The 20,262-nt window shown below is 49.0% G+C and overlaps 1 protein-coding gene across 2 annotated transcripts in view; it reads left to right on the top strand.

Annotated features, from left to right (window-relative positions):
- WNK4 (WNK lysine deficient protein kinase 4) overlaps positions 1 to 20,262 on the top strand; it is a 30,751-nt gene extending 10,489 nt beyond the window's left edge. The window contains exons 7-17 of one of the 2 annotated variants that reach the window (XM_048517953.1): positions 1,776 to 1,917; positions 3,333 to 3,449; positions 3,573 to 3,749; positions 4,183 to 4,234; positions 6,112 to 6,264; positions 8,349 to 8,815; positions 10,344 to 10,443; positions 12,183 to 12,498; positions 12,594 to 12,796; positions 16,439 to 16,539; positions 19,500 to 20,262. In XM_048517953.1, the coding sequence (XP_048373910.1) occupies positions 1,776 to 1,917; positions 3,333 to 3,449; positions 3,573 to 3,749; positions 4,183 to 4,234; positions 6,112 to 6,264; positions 8,349 to 8,815; positions 10,344 to 10,443; positions 12,183 to 12,498; positions 12,594 to 12,796; positions 16,439 to 16,539; positions 19,500 to 19,502 (1,831 nt within the window). In that variant the 3' untranslated portion in view covers positions 19,503 to 20,262. Of the gene's footprint in view, positions 1 to 1,772; positions 1,918 to 3,332; positions 3,450 to 3,572; positions 3,750 to 4,182; positions 4,235 to 6,111; positions 6,265 to 8,348; positions 8,816 to 10,343; positions 10,444 to 12,182; positions 12,499 to 12,593; positions 12,797 to 16,438; positions 16,540 to 19,499 lie in introns of both variants that reach the window. The other variant, XM_048517952.1, reaches the window with a different exon arrangement.

Below are 20,262 nucleotides of genomic sequence, written 5' to 3'. Positions count from 1 at the left end.
TTCCCCAGATAAGCCTCCACAGCTCAGGCGGCAGAGCTGGGAATCAAACCCGGTTCCTCCAGATTAGATACACGAGCTCTTAACCTCCTACGCCACTGCTGCTGTGTCCAGTGTATAACACTAGACACAGTGTATAACAGACTTCCCTCTGTGATACACCTCTGAAGATGCCAGCCACAGATGCAGGCGAAATGTTAGGAACAAGATCCACCAGACCATGGCCACACAGCCTGGAAAACTCACAAAAATAAAACTGTCAGTATTGTAATGCCGTTGTCCAAAGCTAAGGTGTGGCCTCATTCCCGATACTGTAATGAAGTTCTGGGTTCTATCCCTCCAAAAGCGTATTGCGGAGTTGTGAAGGTACAAAGGAGGGCAACTGAGAAGTTTAGGGGGCTGCAGCACCTTCCCTGTGAGGAAAGCCCGGAGAACGTGGAACTTTTCCATCAAGAGAAAGCCAGCTAGGTGGAGAGACAAGACGAAATTCTGCATGGGGCAGAGAGGACTTTTCTCCCTCTCCCATAATTCTAGAACTGGGGCTGGGAGGAGAAGGAGACACCAAAGGAAGTTAAAGAACTCTGCATCCAAGTCGGACAAAAGGACAAAAATATTTCCTTTACACACTGAGTAATGAAATTATGGAACTCACTGCTAGTGGATGTAGGGATGGCCACAATCGCAGATAATGTTAAAAGCTTAGAACATAAGAACATAAGAACAAGCCAGCTGGATCAGACCAGAGTCCATCTAGTCCAGCTCTCTGCTACTCGCAGTGGCCCACCAGGTGCCTTTGGGAGCTCACCTACAGGATGTGAAAGCAAGGGCCTTCTGCTGCTGCTGCTCCTGAGCACCTGGTCTGCTAAGGCATTTGCAATCTGAGATTAAAGAGGATCAAGATTGGTAGCCATATATCGACTTCTCCTCCATCAATCTGTCCAAGCCCTTTTTAAAGCTATCCAGGTTAGTGGCCATCACCACCTCCTGTGGCAGCATATTCCAAACAGAAGGTTCATGGAGGGCAGGACTAGTGGTGGCTGCTAGCCTTGGAGACTAAAGGGGCTGTCCCTCTGAAACCCGGATGCTAGGAAGTCGCATCACGCAGGGCCCTGGCCTGGGCCTCTGAGGCCCGGTGGCTCGCTCTGCAGGGCCCCTGTTTGGCCCCTGGGTGAGCCGGCATAATTTATTTATTTATTTATTTTATTAGATTTTTATACCGCCCCATCCTCGAAGGGCTCTGGGCGGTGCACAACATTTAAAACAGTATAATTAAATAACATTTAAAAGCAGCGATAAAATCTCCCAATGCATTTACAAATATAAACCCAGGTTTAAATTTAAGTTAAAATTCAAGATGGAGGGTGGCGTCCAGCGTTCCAATAGTATAAAATCCCTCCCTCCCCACGATGAAGGGAGGCATGGCGAGTCTCGGTGATGGAGTTGTGGCCCAGATGTTAAGGGCCAAAGACGGGGCACTATTAGCGGCTGGATCCTCCAAAGGCCCGGCGGAACAGGTCCGTCTTGCAGGCCCCGCGGAACTCCCCAAGGTCCTGCAGGGCCCGGACAGCTGGAGGAAGAGCGTTCCACCAGGCCGGGGCCAGGGCTGTAAAGGTCCTGGCCCGCGTGGAGGCCAGCCGCATCATCAAGGGGCCAGGGACCACCAGTAAATTGGCCTCCGCGGATCGGAGAGGCCACCTAGGGACATAATGAAGAAGGCGGGCCACCGGCCTGATCCTGGAGGGCTCTAATGTTCTTATGCCCTTGTGACTTTTAAGCAGCTACGCATCCGACGTGGCGTCTGGCCTGAGTGACGGCTACGAAGGTCTGTCTGCTGGAGAGTGCCGGGTGAAGCCTCCCGTCAAGCGAGGGTCTGGAAGGCTGCTGAGACGGCGTGCCCGGTCTCGCTTGCGCATCACGAATGTGAGTGCCGCCTGTGTTGCAGCAGCCTGGGTGGTGTTGGCAGCTGGCTGATGGGGGCTTGCTGGCCGTTGTTGCTCAAATGTTTCACCTGCATCTGTCTGTGTCTGGCATCTTCAGAGGCACGTCGCAGGACAACAGCCAGGCGGCTCAAAAATAGGGCAAGAAGCAAGTTGAATCAATTCTTAACGTTAAAAGGAGAGACTGTCGAGGATGTTTTGTTTTTCTTAATGTTCAAGGCAGAGGTGGGATCCAGGAGGTTCTCACAGGTTCCCGAGAATAGGTTACTAATTATTTGTGTGTGCCGAGAGGGGGTTACTAATTGGTGATTTTGCCACGTGTTTTTTGCTTTAGTTTCGCCCCTCCTCTCAGCAGTAGCGCACAGAACTTGAAGCAGTCTAGCAGGAGGTGCACCGGCGTGCGTGGCAGCCTGCGCCTCTGTGCATTCGTTTCCTGCCCAAGGACCGGCGCAGCGGCTGCGTCCTTGCCACAGCCCCACCCAGGAATGCCCCGCCCATGGAATGCCCGGCCACGCCCCCGTCGCGCCCCGCCCAGCCCAGCCCCATTGGCGCTACGCCACTGTTTGAATCCCACCACCATGGGAACCTGTTACTAAAATTTTTGGATCTGTAGCACCAATGGGGCTGGGCTGGGCACGATGGGGGCAGGGGCGGGCATTACGGGGGCGGGGCATTAATAATTTCTCTGTTACTGTAAAAAACTCTTACTGTAAAAAAAGAGTTCCTAATTTCCAGCTGGTATCTTTCTGTCCATAATTTAAACTCATTATAGCAAGTCCTATCGTCTACTGTCAACAGAAACAACGACTTCTCCTCCAATTGACTGCCTGTCAAATACTTAATACTTTCAAATACTTAATTTTGTTTCTAGAACTCAAAAGAAATACTTTCCTTAAACAAGGAACTGTACCATATTTCTAAAACATGTTTTTAAAACAGCCCAACAGGGAGAATTATCCCGTTTTCTACCTTCGCTAACCAGCTACATAGGAAACAACAGGACTTGATGATTTTTGGACCGAATGGAATTTCTAATGGAAAAGCGGACCCAATTAGTAACCCCCTCTCGGCACACACAAATAATTAGTAACCCATTCTCGGGAACTGGTGAGAACCTGCTGGATCCCATCTCTGGGGTGGGGTGTGTGTGTGTGTGTGTGTGTGCGTGCGTGCGTGCGTGTGTAAGAAGTAAATGAATACATATTTGAAAGAAAGTTCTTGTCCGTTCATCTCCTGCCTTCATAGAAGAGAGCATCGTGGCATCTTTGTGGGTGTTATCATTCCATGCCCTTCTGAAGGCCCAACTCTGGAGGCTTTTGCTTGTTTTGGGGCACGGACTGATCCAAGACGGGTGGGGGAAGACTTGCAGCCCTAACGCCAACTTCTTCATGCGTGCAGATCTCAGATCAGAACGATCGGGTGGTCGAGTGCCAGCTGCAAACGTACAACAGCAAGATGGTCACCTTTAAGTTTGACCTGGACGGGGACAGTGCGGAGGAGATTGCGGCTGTCATGGTAAGGCTGTGAGGATCTTATTTGGGGCAGGTTTGGAGGGCTACTTTGCAAATAGATCTCCATAGAACTGCTTTGACTCCTCTACCCCCCTCCCCATGTCCACTCCACTCCTGTCCTCCACAGGTTGCCAAGGAGTTCATCCTGAAATCAGAACAAGACGGGTTCATCCAGAGAATCCACGATATAATTCATCGTGTGGAGACCCTCCTGCTCAAAGATGGGAAGAGCAAGGACCCCGAGGATGTGGGCAGCTCGGGGGGTCAGGGCCTCCCCTCTCCCTTAGCTGCTGACGGATTCTCAGTGAGTGACAGAGCTGCTTACAATGGAAGAAACAGGCACAGGCAGCTCCCAGGAGAAAGGACCCCTTTTTGGAAGCCAAAAGTGCAGAGATTTTTACAAATAGGTTTTATGCCCCCCTTCCTTGTCCCCACCAACCGAGGGCTGTATTGGAGCGAGATTCCCCCCCAGGCCTTCTCCTTCCATCACCATCTATCCTCCTCTCCTACCTTAGAGGCTTTTTAAAAAAAGGTCAGGAAGTCCCACACCACAGGTGAGGGAATCGGGCACGGGAGTGGCCGTGATCTGCCCCCGGAAAGGAAAAGGCACTTTGCAAGCAGACAGAACGGTGGGGCGGGGATTATTTTTGAGATTTCAGGCTGAGGGGCTGGAGGAGCTAGTTGTGGCATCTCTTTTCTCCGAACGCCAACCAAATTGTCCTCGCTGTCTCCCACAGGGCTCGCTGCAAGACCTGTCGCGCTCCATCTCCTCTTCCTCGTCTCTGAGCGGTAGGTAACAGATTAGCATTCGCAGCTTCTCCTTCAGGACTGCACACAGCAGCGCATTTGCGCCAGGGTCCGGAATAGGAGCCGCGTGGCGTAGTGGTTAAGTGCTTGCACTGCCACTCACACGGTCAGGAGTTCGAGCCCCCTGTGGGTCAGATATCCTAGCAGCCGGCTCATGGTCAACTCAGCCATCCATCCATTCCTTGGTCAGTAAATGAGTACCTAGCTCATAGCTAGTGGGTAAAGAATAGCTGGGGAAAGCAATGGCAAACTACCCCCACAAAAACGGCTTGCGGTGGTGCCCCAGGGTCGAACACGACTGAAGGGAAAACTTTACTTTTACCCACCCATTGAAAATAAAAAAGAAGAATCTTGTTGCACTTTAAATGATTCACAGATTAGTGGTGGCTAATGGGCCAGAGCCAACCGTTTCGCCAGGGGCATGAAACCCATCGTCAGGTATACATACTCAAAGGGAGGTGTACATACTCAAAGGGGCGGGGGGGAGGGGGGCGCTACATTTTCCCCTCCGCTTCAGGAACTGGTCATGAATGAAGTGAGGATTCCATCCATATCAGCTGAAACACACACTCGGAGAATTCCAGTCGCTTTAGAAATGACTTAATTAATTATTAGTTTTCTATACTGCCCTCCCCCGAGGGCTCAGGGCGGTGAACAACAGTTTAAAACATCCTAACAGCCTCATTCACTGCTCCCTCCCCGAACTCCAGTCATCTGCCTGGTGGGCCCACATCAAGCTTAAGATCTCCTCCCTGGGTTTCTCTTGGGACCAGCTCCTTATGCTTCCCCCCAGTGATCTGCGCCACCGTATTAAGGATTGGCTATTCGACCAGGAACATCAACTCCTAGTTAGCAAAGCAAGGAGCCTGTTTTCCCCACTTCGCTTTGAAATCATGCCCAGGACCTGCAGGACAGCTGCTTATCTAAATATCTTGCTCGACCCTAAGTCTAGGTGGTTATTCACCAGAGCAAGAACGAACACATTCCCTCTTACCTTCTCCCCGGTGAGATTCATGGCATACTCACAGAAAAAGCGTACATGTCCATATTACTCAACCTCTGAGGAATCATTGGAGCATGTTCTATTAGTCTGCCCGAAATTCATAGATCTCAGACCTAGCTTGTTTTTTTTAACACCGACTTACGTGTGCCCTCCATATTCCAAATTGAACCGCCTCTTGAACAATGAGGATCCCAGGCAGTTGAAAATGGTGGCCAAGTTCCTGCTCGATATTGTAAAATAAGTTTCTGGCTCTCCTTTTATTTACTTATTTTCTTGAAGTTTGTACTGTATGAACTATGAGCAGTTGTTTTACCCTGTCAAACTCAGGATCATATTACTGCACAGTTTTATCTGTATTTTCTCTTGATGCCTAATAAAGGTCTTTGAAGTTTGAAGTTTAAAACATATGTAAAACCATAATTTAAAACATCAACATGTATAATACAAGAACCCATAAAAATGCAGATGGCATCTGCACCCCCCACCCCCGTGCCCTCGGGAGGCCAGAAGGCATGGTAGATGTATTTAACCAGGCTGGCCAAATGCCTGGCGGAACAGGTCCACCTTTAGAAGGCAGGTGTGTGGATGGAAGCCACAGGACATCAGGTGGATGCTTAACCTAGAACAGGAGTCTCTAACCTGTGGCTCTCCAGATGTTCATGGACTACAATTCCCATCAGCCCCTGACAGCGTGGCCAATTGGGGCTGATGGGAATTGTAGTCCATGAACATCTGGAGAGTCACAGGTTGCAGACCCCTGACCTAGAAAGTGTTACGGTAATACTAGAAGGGACGCCTGGTTTGCAGAAAGGGATTGTGAAATTATATCCCAAGACTTGACTTTGTCTTGTTTCAGATCTGGGCTGCTCCAGCCCTGGCCAGTCCGTCTCCAGCCTTGGCCAGGCCTCGTTGGTGGGGGCCCCGATTGAGAACGATCTCTTCAGTCCCATGGATCCTCCAGCAAGTCCTCAGGCCTTTGGGCTTCCTCTGCTTTCGTTGCCTGCCAAAGGTTAGGACAGAGCAATTCCCAGCTCTTCCCATTTACAGGAAAGAACCCAACTGGGCAAGAACCAAGGAGCTGCATCACTTTGATCTTGTCCTGCTAGTCTGTGGGATTTTGGTGCTTCGTAATTGCCAAAATGAGGAGCCGCATGGCGTAGTGGTTAAGTGCTTGCACTGCCGCTCACGCGGTCAGGAGTTCGAGCCCCCTGTGGGTCAGATATCCTGGCAGCTGGCTCATGGTCAACTCAGCCATGCATCCATTTCTTGGTCGGTAAATGAGTACCTAGCTCAGTGATGGCGAACCATTTCGAGACCGAGTGCCCAAATTGCAACCCAAAATTCACTTATTTATCGCAAAGTGCCAACACGGCAATTTAACCTGAATACTGAGGTTTTAGTTTAGAAAAGGCAGTTGGCTCTGAGGCGCATGTTACTCGGGAGTAAGCTTGGTGAAGCAACCGTACAACGCTTTGAATGGGTGAATCACGACCCTGGAAGGGTTTACTCAGAAGCAAGACCCCATGCCAGCAACCGAGCTTACTCCCAGGGAAAGGATCGTGCCCAGGCTAGCCTAGATGTGTGTGTGTGTGTGGGGGGGTGATTCCCCCCCCCACATGATGAACTCCGTGCACATGTGCCCACAGAAAGGGCTCTGAGTGCCACCTCTGGCACATGTGCCATAGGTTCGCCACCGCTGACCTAGCTCATCACTAGGGGGTAAAGAATAGCCGGGGAAAGCAATGACAAACTACCCCACAAAAACGGCTTGCCTATGAAATCACTGCTCGCAGGGGTACCCCAGGGTCAGACACGACTGAAGGGGAAACTTTACCTTTTTAATTGCCAAACCCTGGCTGGTTCTCCAAGTGGCAAAACCACTGATGGCAAACTCCAAACCAGTGGCTTTGGGGAGGGATAGGTTTGGCACCTCCACAGATGTGGAGATCCTAAAATATTCAAAGTTTTTTTTTAGATTAGACCATGTGCATTACAGGAACCTTTTAAAAATGTGTAGGTAGAGCCAGAGGAACAGAGGTATACAAAATTACTGCAGTCTGACCCCTGAAATGAATAGATAAAGAGTAGCTTTGCGTAGATCTGCATTCTGATCTCAGAAACCAGGTGAGATTGGACTGTGTATACTGACTGCACTGGGGGAGGATTTCAGTTGATTCTGTAGTCCACTCCAAGGTTCCCCATACCCCCTCCCCCACCCCAAACCCTCCCCCATTCCACCCTCCCCCATTCTCCCTCTTTCACCTACCCCCCAACCTCCCCATTCCACTTTCCCTCCCTCCTGCCCACCCCTTTTTCCGTCTAGAGCAGTGGTGGCGAACCTATGGCACGCGTGCCAGAGGTGGTACTCAGAGCCCTCTTTGTGGGCATGCGCGCCATCGCCCCAGTTTGGCCACTCGGCAGTGGCATAGCACCAATGTGGCGAGGGATGCGCGATGCACTGGGCATGCACCCCTGCGGGGGCATAGCAAGGGCATTCCAGGGGTGTGACGGGGTGTTTCGAAGCATTCTGGGGACGTTCCAGGGCAGGGCGGAAGCAGGTGGGGGCGTGGCAGGGGCACAGGGTCCACGCATGCCCTGGACAGAGTTTCACCTTGCCCCGCCCCTGGCACTCAGTCTCTAAAAGGTTCGCCATTACTGGTCTAGATCCCATTTTATTTCATTTTAAAATGAGCTTTACTACTAGTCTATAATCTATATTCTAAAATGAGCTTTACTACTAGTCTATATTCTTGGAAAGCTGAGAATTCTGCAACCAGAACCAATTATTTAAATAGTATGAAACTGTACCTGTACCTCACGCAGACATGCTGAGCGTCCACTAGTTGGTCACACAGTTTTCATTCTGCTTCTGCATAAAATGTGTGGTCACGGAGGAGGCAGACGTGGCCCAGACGTGATTCAGGGCTTGAGGCGAGTGAGGTAGTGAGGTCCGTGCGTAGGCAGAGCGCATCAGACACTGTGGCTGTGCTAGCAGGGGGTGTATTTTGCCTGAGGGCCGGAGAGATTCAGCCTCCCTCCCTCGCCTGCCTTCCAGCCCAGCATTTACTGAGGATCTTCCATTTCTCTTTGCAGGTGCCCCTGGTGTAGCCGCACAGACCTGGCCCTCTTACCTCAGGGGGCCAACGATGCCTCCATCCCTGCTCCCGATGCCCCAGCCGAACCCCCCGCCAAATGCCCTCCTTTCCCCCTTGTCCTATCCTCCAGCTCCTCCCTCTCCCTGGACCTCCTCCCCTTCCCCCTCCCCCTCCCTGTTCTCTCTTGCCAATGTCTTCTCCCTCGCTGTGATGAGCGTGGCCCAGTCGTTTCTGCCAGCTGTTTCCGGAGTCCCTGCCCAAACCGGCCCTCTCTACACCTCCCCTGCCCCGCAATCGCCGGCGTTCTGCCCAGCCAGCCAAGCTGCCGCCCACTTCGTCTACCCGGAGATGGCGCCTCCCGCTCAGCCAGCCCAGGTGGGCAATGGGCTCTTTGGGTCACCGGCATCTCCAGGGGGTCTGCCGCCCTCCAACACCTGCGCCTTGGAGAGTCCCCAGAACGGCCTGGTAAGCTGGGCTCGAATTGAAGCTTTGAGGGGTGTGGGTGGCAGAGGGCGGGCTGCCTCCCAACCTCAGCACTGTCCTGAGTCGAAAGACCAGCTGCAAGATGCAGGAGTGGGCAGTGGTGCTCGGCCGTCGGATCGGGCCCCTCCCCCCCATCTCCCCATCCCGGCCTTCTTGCTGGCCGTTGGGACAAACAGTCTGAGCTCGGAAAGAATGCCGTTTTCTGTATTGTCAAAGGCTTTCATAGCCGGATTCAATTGGTTGTGGTGGGTTTTCTGGGCTGTGTGGCCATGGTCTGGTGCAGGAGTCTGCAACCTGTGGCTCTCCAGATGTTCATGGACTACAATTCCCACCAGCCCCTGCCGGCAGGGGCTGATGGGAATTGTAGTCCATGAACATCTGGAGAGCCACAGGTTGCAAACCCCCTGGTCTGGTAGATCTTGTTCCTAACGTTTCACCTGCATCTGTGGCTGGCATCTTCAGCGGTGCATCACAGAGAATTTTCTCTGTGACACACCTCTGAAGATGCCAGCCACAGATCAGATGCAGGCGAAACGTTAGGAACAAGATCCACCAGACCACGGCCACACAGCCCGGAAAACCCACCAGAACCAATGCCATTTACTGTTCAGTCGGCAATGGTCTGGTTGGCCCTGCAAAAGCTTTGCTGCCATTATTTCTGGATCTCCCCAACAGAGGTGTTAAGAACAAGAGCTTCTAAGATTCAGGGGATCCTAAAAAATACATCTGGAACTTTACAGCATTTTAAGCTGGTGCCTAAAAAGTTTGATGCCGTTGCCTCCCCAGAATGTCGGCCTCTTGCTCCCCCACCTCACGCCCAGGCCTCGGTCTTGAATGATGGTTTTCAATCTTGTTGGCTGCTTGTAGTAGGGGCCCTTATCACCCAGACTAGCCTGGCCTTGTCAGTGTTTGAAAGCTAAGCAGGGTTGGTATTTGGAGCGGAAACCACCCAGGCAGAAGGGGAAGAAGGGAATAGCCAACCTCCTCTGATCGTCAGAAAACCCCATGAGGTGGGACCTAATAGGGTCACCAACGGAGTGGCACACTTTATTGTGGGTTGCTTGTGAGCACACATGAGGCTATCGCTGCCCCGAACTGTTGATTGTTGAAGAGTGCACACCTCCCAGGAGAGAACATTGGTTTTTTTCATCAGTCCCCCCCCCCCCCCCTTTTAGGCCCGTTACATCTGGGCCGCTGTCACCTAATGGGACTCGCTGTTCCTCCCTCTTGAGTCGCTGGACGCCATTTATATTAATACTTGCATTTATTATATTAGTATACTCAGTTTTATTGTCCTTATCGCTGCTTTTAAAGGTTTGTCATTATTTTATGATTGTACCATGTTTATATGTTGTACACCGCCCGGAGCCTCCCGGGGATAAGGCGGTATAAAAGTCTAAAGTATAAATAAATAAAATAGATAAATATCCTGGGAATTGTGGGCCTTGGAGGGCTGGAGGCAGGGGCATAGGGGGATACCAGTGCCCTGATCTCTGCTCTCTCTCAACAGTCACCTACTTCTACCTGTCCCCATCCTGGGTCGTACCAGGCTGTATTGGATTCTCCAGCCCCTGCCTCTCGCCTTGCCCACCTCTCCCCCATCAATGAAGGTAAGGAATGCTCTGGAGGGAACAGGTGTCAAACTCGTGGCCCTCCAGATGTTATGGACTTCCGTTCCTATCATGCCCTGCCAGCATCATGCTGGGAACTGTACATAAGAACATAAGAACTAGCCTGCTGGATCAGACCAGAGTCCATCTAGTCCAGCACTCTGCTACTCGCAGTGGCCCACCAGGTGCCTTTGGGAGCTCACATGCAGGACGTGAAAGCAATGGCCTTCTGCTGCTGCTGCTCCCGAGCATCTGGTCTGCTCAGGCATTTGCAATCTCAGATCAAGGAGGATCAAGATTGGTAGCCATAGATCGACTTCATAAATCTGTCCAAGCCCCTTTTAAAGCTATCCAGGCTAGTGGCCATCACCACCTCCTGTGGCAGCATATTCCAAACACCAATCACACGTTGCGTGAAGAAGTGTTTCCTTTTATTAGTCCTAATTCTTCCCCCCAGCATTTTCAATGAATGCCCCCTGGTTCTAGTATTGTGAGAAAGAGAGAAAAAGTTCTCTCTGTAGTCCATAATATCTGGAGGGGCGCGAGTTTGACACCTGTGGAGGGAAGAGGAGGGCGTGTGGCCTTGACCATAGGATTGGGGGCCTGTGCTGAGGGCCTGGAGCAAGGCTTGATTCTGTGCCCTAGAGAAAGCCCAATGGTGATAGACCTCTGAGTAGGGTGGACAGCCTTCCCATATGCGGGGAATGGAGGGGATTGTCTGCCTTGTGTCTTTTGGGGACTTCACATTAAAAGTCCACATAGACAACATGATGATTTATGCTGCTCCTCATACATGTAGAAGAAGAAGAAGAGTTTGGATTTATATCCCCCCCTTTCTCTCCTGTAGGAGACTCAAAGGGGCTTACAATCTCCTTGCCCTTCCCGCCCTCACAACAAACACGCTGTGAGGTAGGTGGGGCTGAGAGAGCTCCGAAGAACTGTGACTAGCCCAAGGTCACCCAGCTGGCGTGTGTTGGGAGTGCACAGGCTAATCTGAATTCCCCAGATAAGCCTCCACATCTCAAGCGGCAGAGCTGGGAATCAAACCCGGTTCCTCCAGATCAGAGTAGTGGGAGAAGTGTTGAATGTTTATTTCAGAATTTTAGTAAACCGAAAGAAAACCGTTGTTTGTCGTTCTCCTTCCCACGAACGTACAAATTCCCGCGGGAGGACTTGCCTCCTCACCCTACAACAGTGGTGGCGAACCTATGGCACGGGTGCCAGAGGTGGCACTCAGAGCCCTCTCTGTGGGCACGCGCAAACAGAGTCCCCTCCCACATCTAGGCTGGCCTGGGCTGCTGGGCTCGATTCTTAGCATTAAACCTAAGACCCAGTTTTGGGGAAGCAGTGTAGGTAACCCTGTTAAGCGCTGTTAAACCCCACTGATTTTCATGTGAAGAACTAAAGCATGATCCTTTACCTGGGAGTAAGCTCGGTTGCTGGCAATGGGGCTTGCTTCTGAGAAAACCCTCCTTGGGTCATGATTCACCATTGGAAGAGTTGCACGATTGCTTCAAAGCCAAGCCACCGACTACCACCAAGCTTACTCCTGAGTAACACACAGCTCGGAGCCCACCTTTTTTTCTAAACTAAAACCTCAGTATTCAGGTTAAATTGCCGTGTTGGCCCTTTGTGATAAATAAGTGGGTTTTGGGTTACAATTTGGGCACTCGGTCTCGAAAAGGTTTGCCATCACTGCCCTACAATGACCCTGCCCATCTGCTGTCTTCCACCTCCAGAGCCCAAGCCAAAGATCCTGGGCCGCTTCCAGGTGACACCAACACGGGACGTGCCCCCCGAGATCCCCCCTAAGGACAATGGACCTAACTCCTCTTGCACCTCAGAGCTGGAGAGCGACTCTCCAGGCGGAACGCTGGTCCAGGAAGCAGAGGAGGGCACCACGCCAGTGGCGGAAGGAGAGGCAGAAGGGGAGGCCCATTCCACCCCCCATCCCTGGGTGAACTACCTGCAGAGCGCCTCCTATCCAAGCAGTGACGACACAGACAGCGCCGAAGATGACGAAGTCTGGGAGGAACTTCAGGTTTTGCGTCAGAAGTGAGCGGCGGGCCAGGGCGCCCCCTTCCCTACTGTTCTGTGACTACTCCCCTCACTGACACCACCTCTTTCTTCCTGTTCTCGCTTCCGCTCAGGCACATGTCTGAAGTGCAAACGCTCCAGGCCCGGCAGAAGCAGGAGATTGAGGAACTCTATGCCCGCCTGGGCAAGGTGCCGCCTGCTGGCATCGTGTCCCCCGCTGCCATGCTCTCCAACCGCCAGAGGCGCCTCTCCAAGGGCAGTTTCAGCTCCTTTTCACGGCGCAACAGCCTGCAGCGCCTGGATGGGCAGCCACAAGGTGAGCTGTGTCCGTTCCCCTGCCCCTTGGAAACAGAATCTAATAAACAGGATAGTGCCGTTGGGTGTACCACTTTGAAAGCCAGACTCATTTTGCTGAAGTCGTAATTGCAAACGTAAGAAAAAATTGGGCTTTCCGAGGCAGAGAAAGTTCTCTCTTTTGCCCTGTGGATCTTGCAAGCCTTGGAGATTTTTTAGGATGCGGCCCCGAGACACCTACTTGATGCAGATAATGGGAACTTTCTGTCCTCCATGTACATCATAAGTAACTGCTTTCATAATAGTGCATCGTGTATATTCTGTGCTTGTCTCAGACGTCTACAATCTTAGTCATAAGAACATAAGAACAAGCCAGCTGGATCAGACCAGAGTCCGTCTAGTCCAGCTCTCTGCTACTTGCAGTGGCCCACCAGGTGCCTTTGGGAGCTCACACGCAGGTGAAAGCAATGGCCTTCTGCAGCTGTTGCTCCTGAGTACCTGGTCTGCTAAGGCATTTGCAATCTCAGATCAAGGAGGATCAAGATGGGTAGCCATAGATCGACTTCTCCTCCATAAATCTGTCCAAGCCCCTTTTAAAGCTATCCAGGTTAGTGGCTATCACCACCTCCTGTGGCAGCATATTCCAAACACCAATCACACGTTGTGTGAAGAAGTGTTTCCTTTTATTAATCCTAATTCTTCCCCCCAGCATTTTCAATGGATGCCCCCTGGTTCTAGTATTGTGAGAAAGAGAGAACAATTTCTCCCTGTCAACATTTTCTACCCCATGCATAATTTCATAGACTTCAATCATATCCCCCCTCGGACGTCTCCTCTCCAAATTAAAGAGTCCCAAACGCTGCAGCCTCTCCTCATAAGGAAGGTGCTCCAGTCCCTCAATCATCCTCGTTGCCCTTCTCTGCACTTTGTCTATCTCTTCGATATCCTTTTTGAGATGCGGCGACCAGAACTGGACACAATACTCCAAGTGCGGTCGCACCACGGCTTTATATAAGGGCATGACAATCTTTGCAGTTTTATTATCAACTCCTTTCCTAATGATCCCCAGCATAGAGTTTGCCTTTTTCACAACTGCCATGCATTGAGTTGACATTCCCATGGAACTATCAACTAAGACGCCCAAATACCTTTCCTAGTCTGTGACTGATAGCACTGTTCTCGCTTCTGCTCAGGCACATGTCTGAAGTGCAAACGCTCCAGGCCAGGCAGAAGCAGGAGATTGAGGAACTCTATGCCCGCCCGGTACATTGTTTATTAGCAGTCTCATCCTGTCAATCACAACAATTTAACACTCCATATTGTGTTGAGCCTCAGTGTGTGAAAAGTGGCATCAAGTCTCAGCTGACCTACGCAACCTGGTAGGGTTTTCAAGACAAGAGGCTAACAGAGGTGGTTTGCCGTTGCCTTCTTTTTCCGCAGAACAACCCAGGTATTCCTTTGTGGGCTCCCATCCAAGTACTCACCAGGAAGTTTCTGAGAGCTGAAGAGATCAGGCTAGCCTGGGCCACCCAGGTTAGGGCAGAGTACGATCATAGTCGGAATTTAAGAACAGGATGGAAATGTTGCTGCCATTTAGGGCCTCTGTGCACATTTCAGGGAGAAATACTAGATGCCGTGTTCAGCAGGCCGCACTCCTTTGCATTTCCTTCTCATCAGCAACTTTTCCTTCATTGCCCAGCCAAGTGAGGTTCAGAACACGTGGCAGTTCGGAATATTTAAACAAAGTACAGAGCACATAGCTGTAGGGCAAAAGCTAATTACATCGTCTTCATAATTTATTGGAACAAATTTACACCAATCTTCAAGTTAGTAAATAACCAAAGGTATCTGTGTTATTGGTTATTCTGCAGTCTTCTTTGAGATAAACATCCCTTTCATAGATAAACTCTTGGCGAGAAGTCAAAAGTCCTTCTGTGTTCTGTAATCTTTCTCAAAGATAGCTTTTTGGCAATCCCTGATTAACTCTGTAATCTTTTTTTTCAGGGTAAACAGATAAATGACAGGCTGCTGGCTCTCTCCCCATTTTGAAGTTAGAATAATTCTACGTACCAAAAATAAAGTATATTGCCAAATAACAACTCATCTAATACACACTATTCATTATATGTAATGATTAAAATTTTTTTTTTATATATATATATATATATATATATATATATATATATATATATATATATATATATATAAAAATATAAACCTTGTTTATCGATAGTAGAATACCTCAGTGCATTCTCAACATTTGAATAAACCACCATAAAATCCTCCCAAACTGAGAACTATTATATTCACTATACAATAGTTTATATGAAACAGCTGCATCCCTTTAACGTTTCCAATAAGTCGATTACCTCTTAAAGTAACAATGCGTCTCAATGCCAACACCTCACTTAAAAGCACTTGGATCATATTTAAACCATTTGGAACTAATGATTGCAAGGGATATATCCAATAAGATTCTCATTGTCACAAACATTTAGTTCTTCTTTTTTTAGGAGTCAGATCGCAACTAAGTCAGTACTGTTTAAACATAACTAACTTCATCTTTTTAAATAAACTACAACATGTAGGCTGACCACTATTGAATACTTCACTGTTTTCAGCATTAAAGCTTAACTCAATATGCAAACTTGATAACCCTATTGTGACAGTATGAGATTGTTCCTGTTCAAATAATATGTTCTTTTGTTTGCTACAAAATTAGTATTTTCTGTTTTCAACTTTATTCCTGCCTCTCAGATAGCAAAAACTAACATGTATGTGCTAAGGAAGCAAATTTTGCAGCAAGCTGTAGTTGTCTCCAGTGATGTGCTTGCAGTTTGGCTCGTAGAAAACGAAGACATTTCATACTTATACATTTCATAAATATGTCAAACAATCTAATTGTATATGCTAATAAAATTATATGTGATATATTCTGTATTGTTAAAGCAGTAAAAGAAGTTTAGTGTTGATAAGGAATTAACTATTGCATATAATTCAACTGTTCCCTAGATTTACGTCCCTCTCGTCAAAAAACTGGAAAAATGATTCTTTTCTACGGCTTTACAATTTCTGAGGCACTTTAAGGACAAACAATGTTTGTTTCAATATGAGCTTTTGTGAGCCACAGCTTATTTCTTCAGATATGTGAAAGGAACATCACACTGGGAATTCTTGTTAAATGAAAGATTATGGCAGGTACAGCTGGAACCACAACAGATACGCTCAGTATAAAGTCCACTGTGAATTTTTCAAGTGTAAATTCTCAGTGTAACGAGAAAAGGGAGGATTTGGGATAAAAAGTTTAGGTGTGAGTCCCTCCTGAAATCAACAGGAGTTATATTCCCACCCCGTAATCTTTCCCTTAAGAATTCTCTCTATAAATTTCCCTTCACATATCTGAAGAAATGGTCTGTGGCTCATGAAAACTCATATTAAAATGTTTTCGTTATTAACGTGCCAGTAGACTTTCGTTTTGAGTTTGCTGTGGCAGACTCTACCTACTTCGCCTTCAAAATTCCTGGAAAAGTTATGTCTAGAAAGACTACGTTCAGTTAACGGCAGAGGCTCCAGAGGGGTTCTTTAATAGCCTCCTGCATTTTTACTTGTGAGATGGTCCTCTTTGTATCCCCTACTCTGACTCATGCTGTTGACTCCCGTGCAGGGATCATGCGGAGGAATTCTGTCAGTGGAGGCAGCAGCGGCCTCTCCCAGGAGCAGCGGCAAATCAAGGGAGTGACCTTTGCCAGCGACGTGGGATGCCTGGTGAGACGTGTGTTATGGGGTCAGTAGGTAGTTGTGGGGGCAAGCCTGACCGTGCCTACTCAGAAGTAAGCCTCATTTTATTCAGTGGGGCTTATTTCCAGAAATACATTCTTAGGTTTGCAGCCGCTGAGCCTTTGGCCAGAAGCTGCATCTGCCTGTGTCAGGCAGGCTAGAGAAGGAACCTCTTCTGACCCACTGCACCCTGGGTGGACAGGTGTTGTAATTGTACCCTGAAGGCTGCCTGTGTTGTTGATTGGTATTCAAGGAGTCTTTGGGTAAGGATAAAGAGATGGCCAGGTTTTTATGCACGGTCATAAACAATCTTAATTTTGCTTTGTACTTTTGTCTTTTAATTTTTGTCTTTTATTTTAAATCTTTGTACTGTGCCATTAAAGGTTATCTGAGTTATGGAACGTAGGAACCCAGTCGACACTTTGCATCAGGAAAGCATTACATTGTAGGTTAAGATGCCCATTTTGATTCTGTCACCATGTGAGCAACCTGTTGGAAGAAGAGGCAGAGCAGAGCAAATCCATGACACAACACCAACATGACCAGTCAGGATTTGATGCTGTTTCATCAGAGAAAGAAAGTATCAAAAACAACCTCAGAGCATAGTCACCAAATGATGCAGAGGAGGAGGTCCCCTTCCAGCACTATCAACATAAACCTTTCAAATGGCTTTACTGCAGCCACTCAGCCTGCATTAGATTTTCTTCTGAAATCTGGTCAAATTGTATTCATACACATTATCCTGATTTTGTGATGAGCAGACTCCCCAGGCTCCCTGATGATGGAATGCTCAACCACTGGCATGCTACACAATAGTGGCTTTTCCAAACTTGTTCAGTTCTCATGAGGACAACCTAAACCTGACACCTTTCTGCAGTCTGTAGGCTTGCAGGTAGTTCATCCACGTTCCCTACAGATCATCTGGGAGACTCCAGGCAGCACGGGCAAGCCATGCTTGGACTGAGCACACATCAGCCCCGGGGAAAGTACTGATTGGCTGCTGGGCAGTGGCGTACCGCCCATTGGGCAAAGCGGGCAGTTCCCCAAGGCGCAGAAATTTGTTGTCACGTGGGGGCGCCTGATTCCTTAGCCCCGCCCACTCTGGCTAAGCCCTGCCCACTCTGTACAGTGGCCCACAAGCCACCAGAGGCAGAGCAGGAGGACGGGGAGCTCCACCTCTGGTGAACTTGGGCTGCTGGAGCCGTCCGGGAAGGGTGAGTGCCGTGGCAGGTCTGCTCCACCCATGGGGGGGCATCAAACTCAGGTTTGCCTAGGTACGCCACTGCTGCTAGGCTTATTTGCTGAGCCCCGTGAGAGTCTGAGACTGGCTGCCCCAACATGGGCAGTGACTTCCCCAGACCTCCTTCTAGCAGCCTCTGTTAGAGTGTTTTATGTCACACACTGAAAGGCAGCTACATCAACCATATTTGCACACAGAGAAGATGCACCAACAAGGGGAGCTATTTAGATACATTTTGTAAAAGGTAATGAATAAAAAAAATCTTCCAGTCATGTAAGGACATAGGTACGCAATTCATTAAGCCTGCTTTTTGCCCAGTTAAGGTGAAGGTCACAACTTCAGCAGTGGTATCTTCTCAGTTTCTGCGAGTTGCATGCCCTCAATGTGCCACTCCTTAATCACGCCTAGCCAAAGTGTTCCAAACGTTGAGCCCAAATTATCCTGGCAGCCCTCATCAGACTTGGCACAGGCAGCATCATAGCTGGCTGGCAATCATTGCTCATGGGATATAGTAAAATAGTTAGCAGTAAAATAGTTAGCAGATCAGATTTTACATGGATACCAACAATTTGAGAAGTAACAGAGAGGCCGGATTGCTAGAGGTGCTGAAGATGGACTCTGGCACCTCCTCCTCACCGGGGGGTGCGGGGTTTAACAGCCAGGTATTTAAATCCATTAAATCTGTTAGCTGAAATCTATGCTCAGTCCCAGCTGGACTGAAGTAATAATGTCATGTTATATTTCTCTTTTTTAAAATCTTGGATCGAACCAATCATCTTAATCAAAATCTCATCAGGAATGATAAAATCCTATGCATTTTACTCCAAATTAAGTCTCACTTTATTCAGTCCTAGGGGAGTATGCTGCCTAAACTTTTTCTCCCCCAATAATATTCTAAAAAATGTCATTCTTGGTCTTAAAATTTGATAATACCTTCATGGGTGAGAGAGTGCCTCTCTTCCTCTAGTTATTCAGCACTGAAGATTTCCAAACTGAGAACTTTGCAGGTAAAACTGAAGAAATTCCATTGGCACCACAAAAGAAACCAAATGTATGACCTTAAACTAGTCTCTCCCCACATGATACAAATCACTCCACTGCGTTCATAAACTTAACGATGTTGCATTTCTCCCAGTCAGAAAAATCTTCCAGATAAATTTGGAACTCCTTTTGACCAGCTGTGGAGGAGAGACTGGGGAACGTGGCTTGTTTTCCAGTGTGGCCCATATATCAAAGAACTGCAGAAGTGACAGTTTTGTCCAGCACAGCGCACCTAATGGCTCATTCAGACAGCTGGAACTCATTTAAACCAACCTACATTTCCACACTGTTCCATCCAGTTAGCCCAAATAGATCCTTTCTGACTCTGAGCCAATTTTCCTTGTTCAAGGAGAGAATGGAGAACCTGGTTGCAGCAGACAGGCAAGGGGCGGCTCTCTTGACATTGCTGGTTGTGTTTTTGTGTCATTTCTTTGTTCTCCCCACCAGTCTCACTTTCCATTGTGAGCATCTCACACTAGGATTCTTCTACTTTGGAAATGAATGGGTGTAGGTTCTCGCTGGTTCCTCACGGTTATGAATGACAACCAAATAAACATGTTAACCAGTAGTCACTCGTTCTTAGACATTCTTCTGACACTAGGAGGGCTCAGTCTGTGTATTTTGCGAAGTGTGTATGTGTCTCACACCTCTCCCTTTCTTTCTGTAGTAGCCACCCTACCTGTAGACTCTTCTTCGGACTACCTCAGACTGTTGCCCACCACCCATGGATGCAAGCAGCCAGGGACTCTGCTCACAAGCAATACCCTCTGCAGCAGGAGATTGATGCAGCAGTTGCCTTGGACTGATCACCACAACCAACTGTGCCAGAGCACCGGAAGGAACAGGACTGGAAGCGACAGAACAGCCCCACGGGAAATCTGTGCACCCTAAGCCTCTCGCTGCCCCTTCATGGAGGCTTCAGAGCCGTGCATTGAAGCAAAGGCCTTTTTTTCGGCGATGCTTTTGGTGCCAGTTCCCCCAGGAGTGATGCTGTGACGGAGTCAGCATGACCTGTGCCCGAGGCCAGAGACGTTGCGCTATGGCTCAGCTGCTTCTGCTCCCAGCCAGATGAAAGCAGTTTGATTCAGGCACCTGGGAGGAAGTTGGCGCAGGGAAATTGTGCAGGTGCCTTGCTTGGCTCAGTTCCCAAAGCTCTCCAAAGCCTTTCTGCAGTTGCCTTAAGGGGGAAGGGCACAGCACGTTAAAGGGATCGGGGCCCTCTGGGCATCCTTGGCCTTGGCCCACAGCCTTCTGTTCCCGATAGCTTTGGTGCTGCCTTTTTCCCCACTGCCATATTGATGGGAATTGCCCTTGTAGCTCCACTTCTACCCAGATCGCAGCGTGCAGTCAGGGAACAATCCCTGTTGCTTTCGTGCTTGTGTATGGGTTTTTTTTTAAAAAAATAAATATATATCTATTTTAGAAGAGAA

Source organism: Sphaerodactylus townsendi, linkage group LG15 (genome assembly GCF_021028975.2).
Source record: "Sphaerodactylus townsendi isolate TG3544 linkage group LG15, MPM_Stown_v2.3, whole genome shotgun sequence".
NCBI classification, from domain to species: domain Eukaryota; kingdom Metazoa; phylum Chordata; class Lepidosauria; order Squamata; family Sphaerodactylidae; genus Sphaerodactylus; species Sphaerodactylus townsendi.
This window is presented reverse-complemented; position numbering and strand designations above follow the sequence as displayed.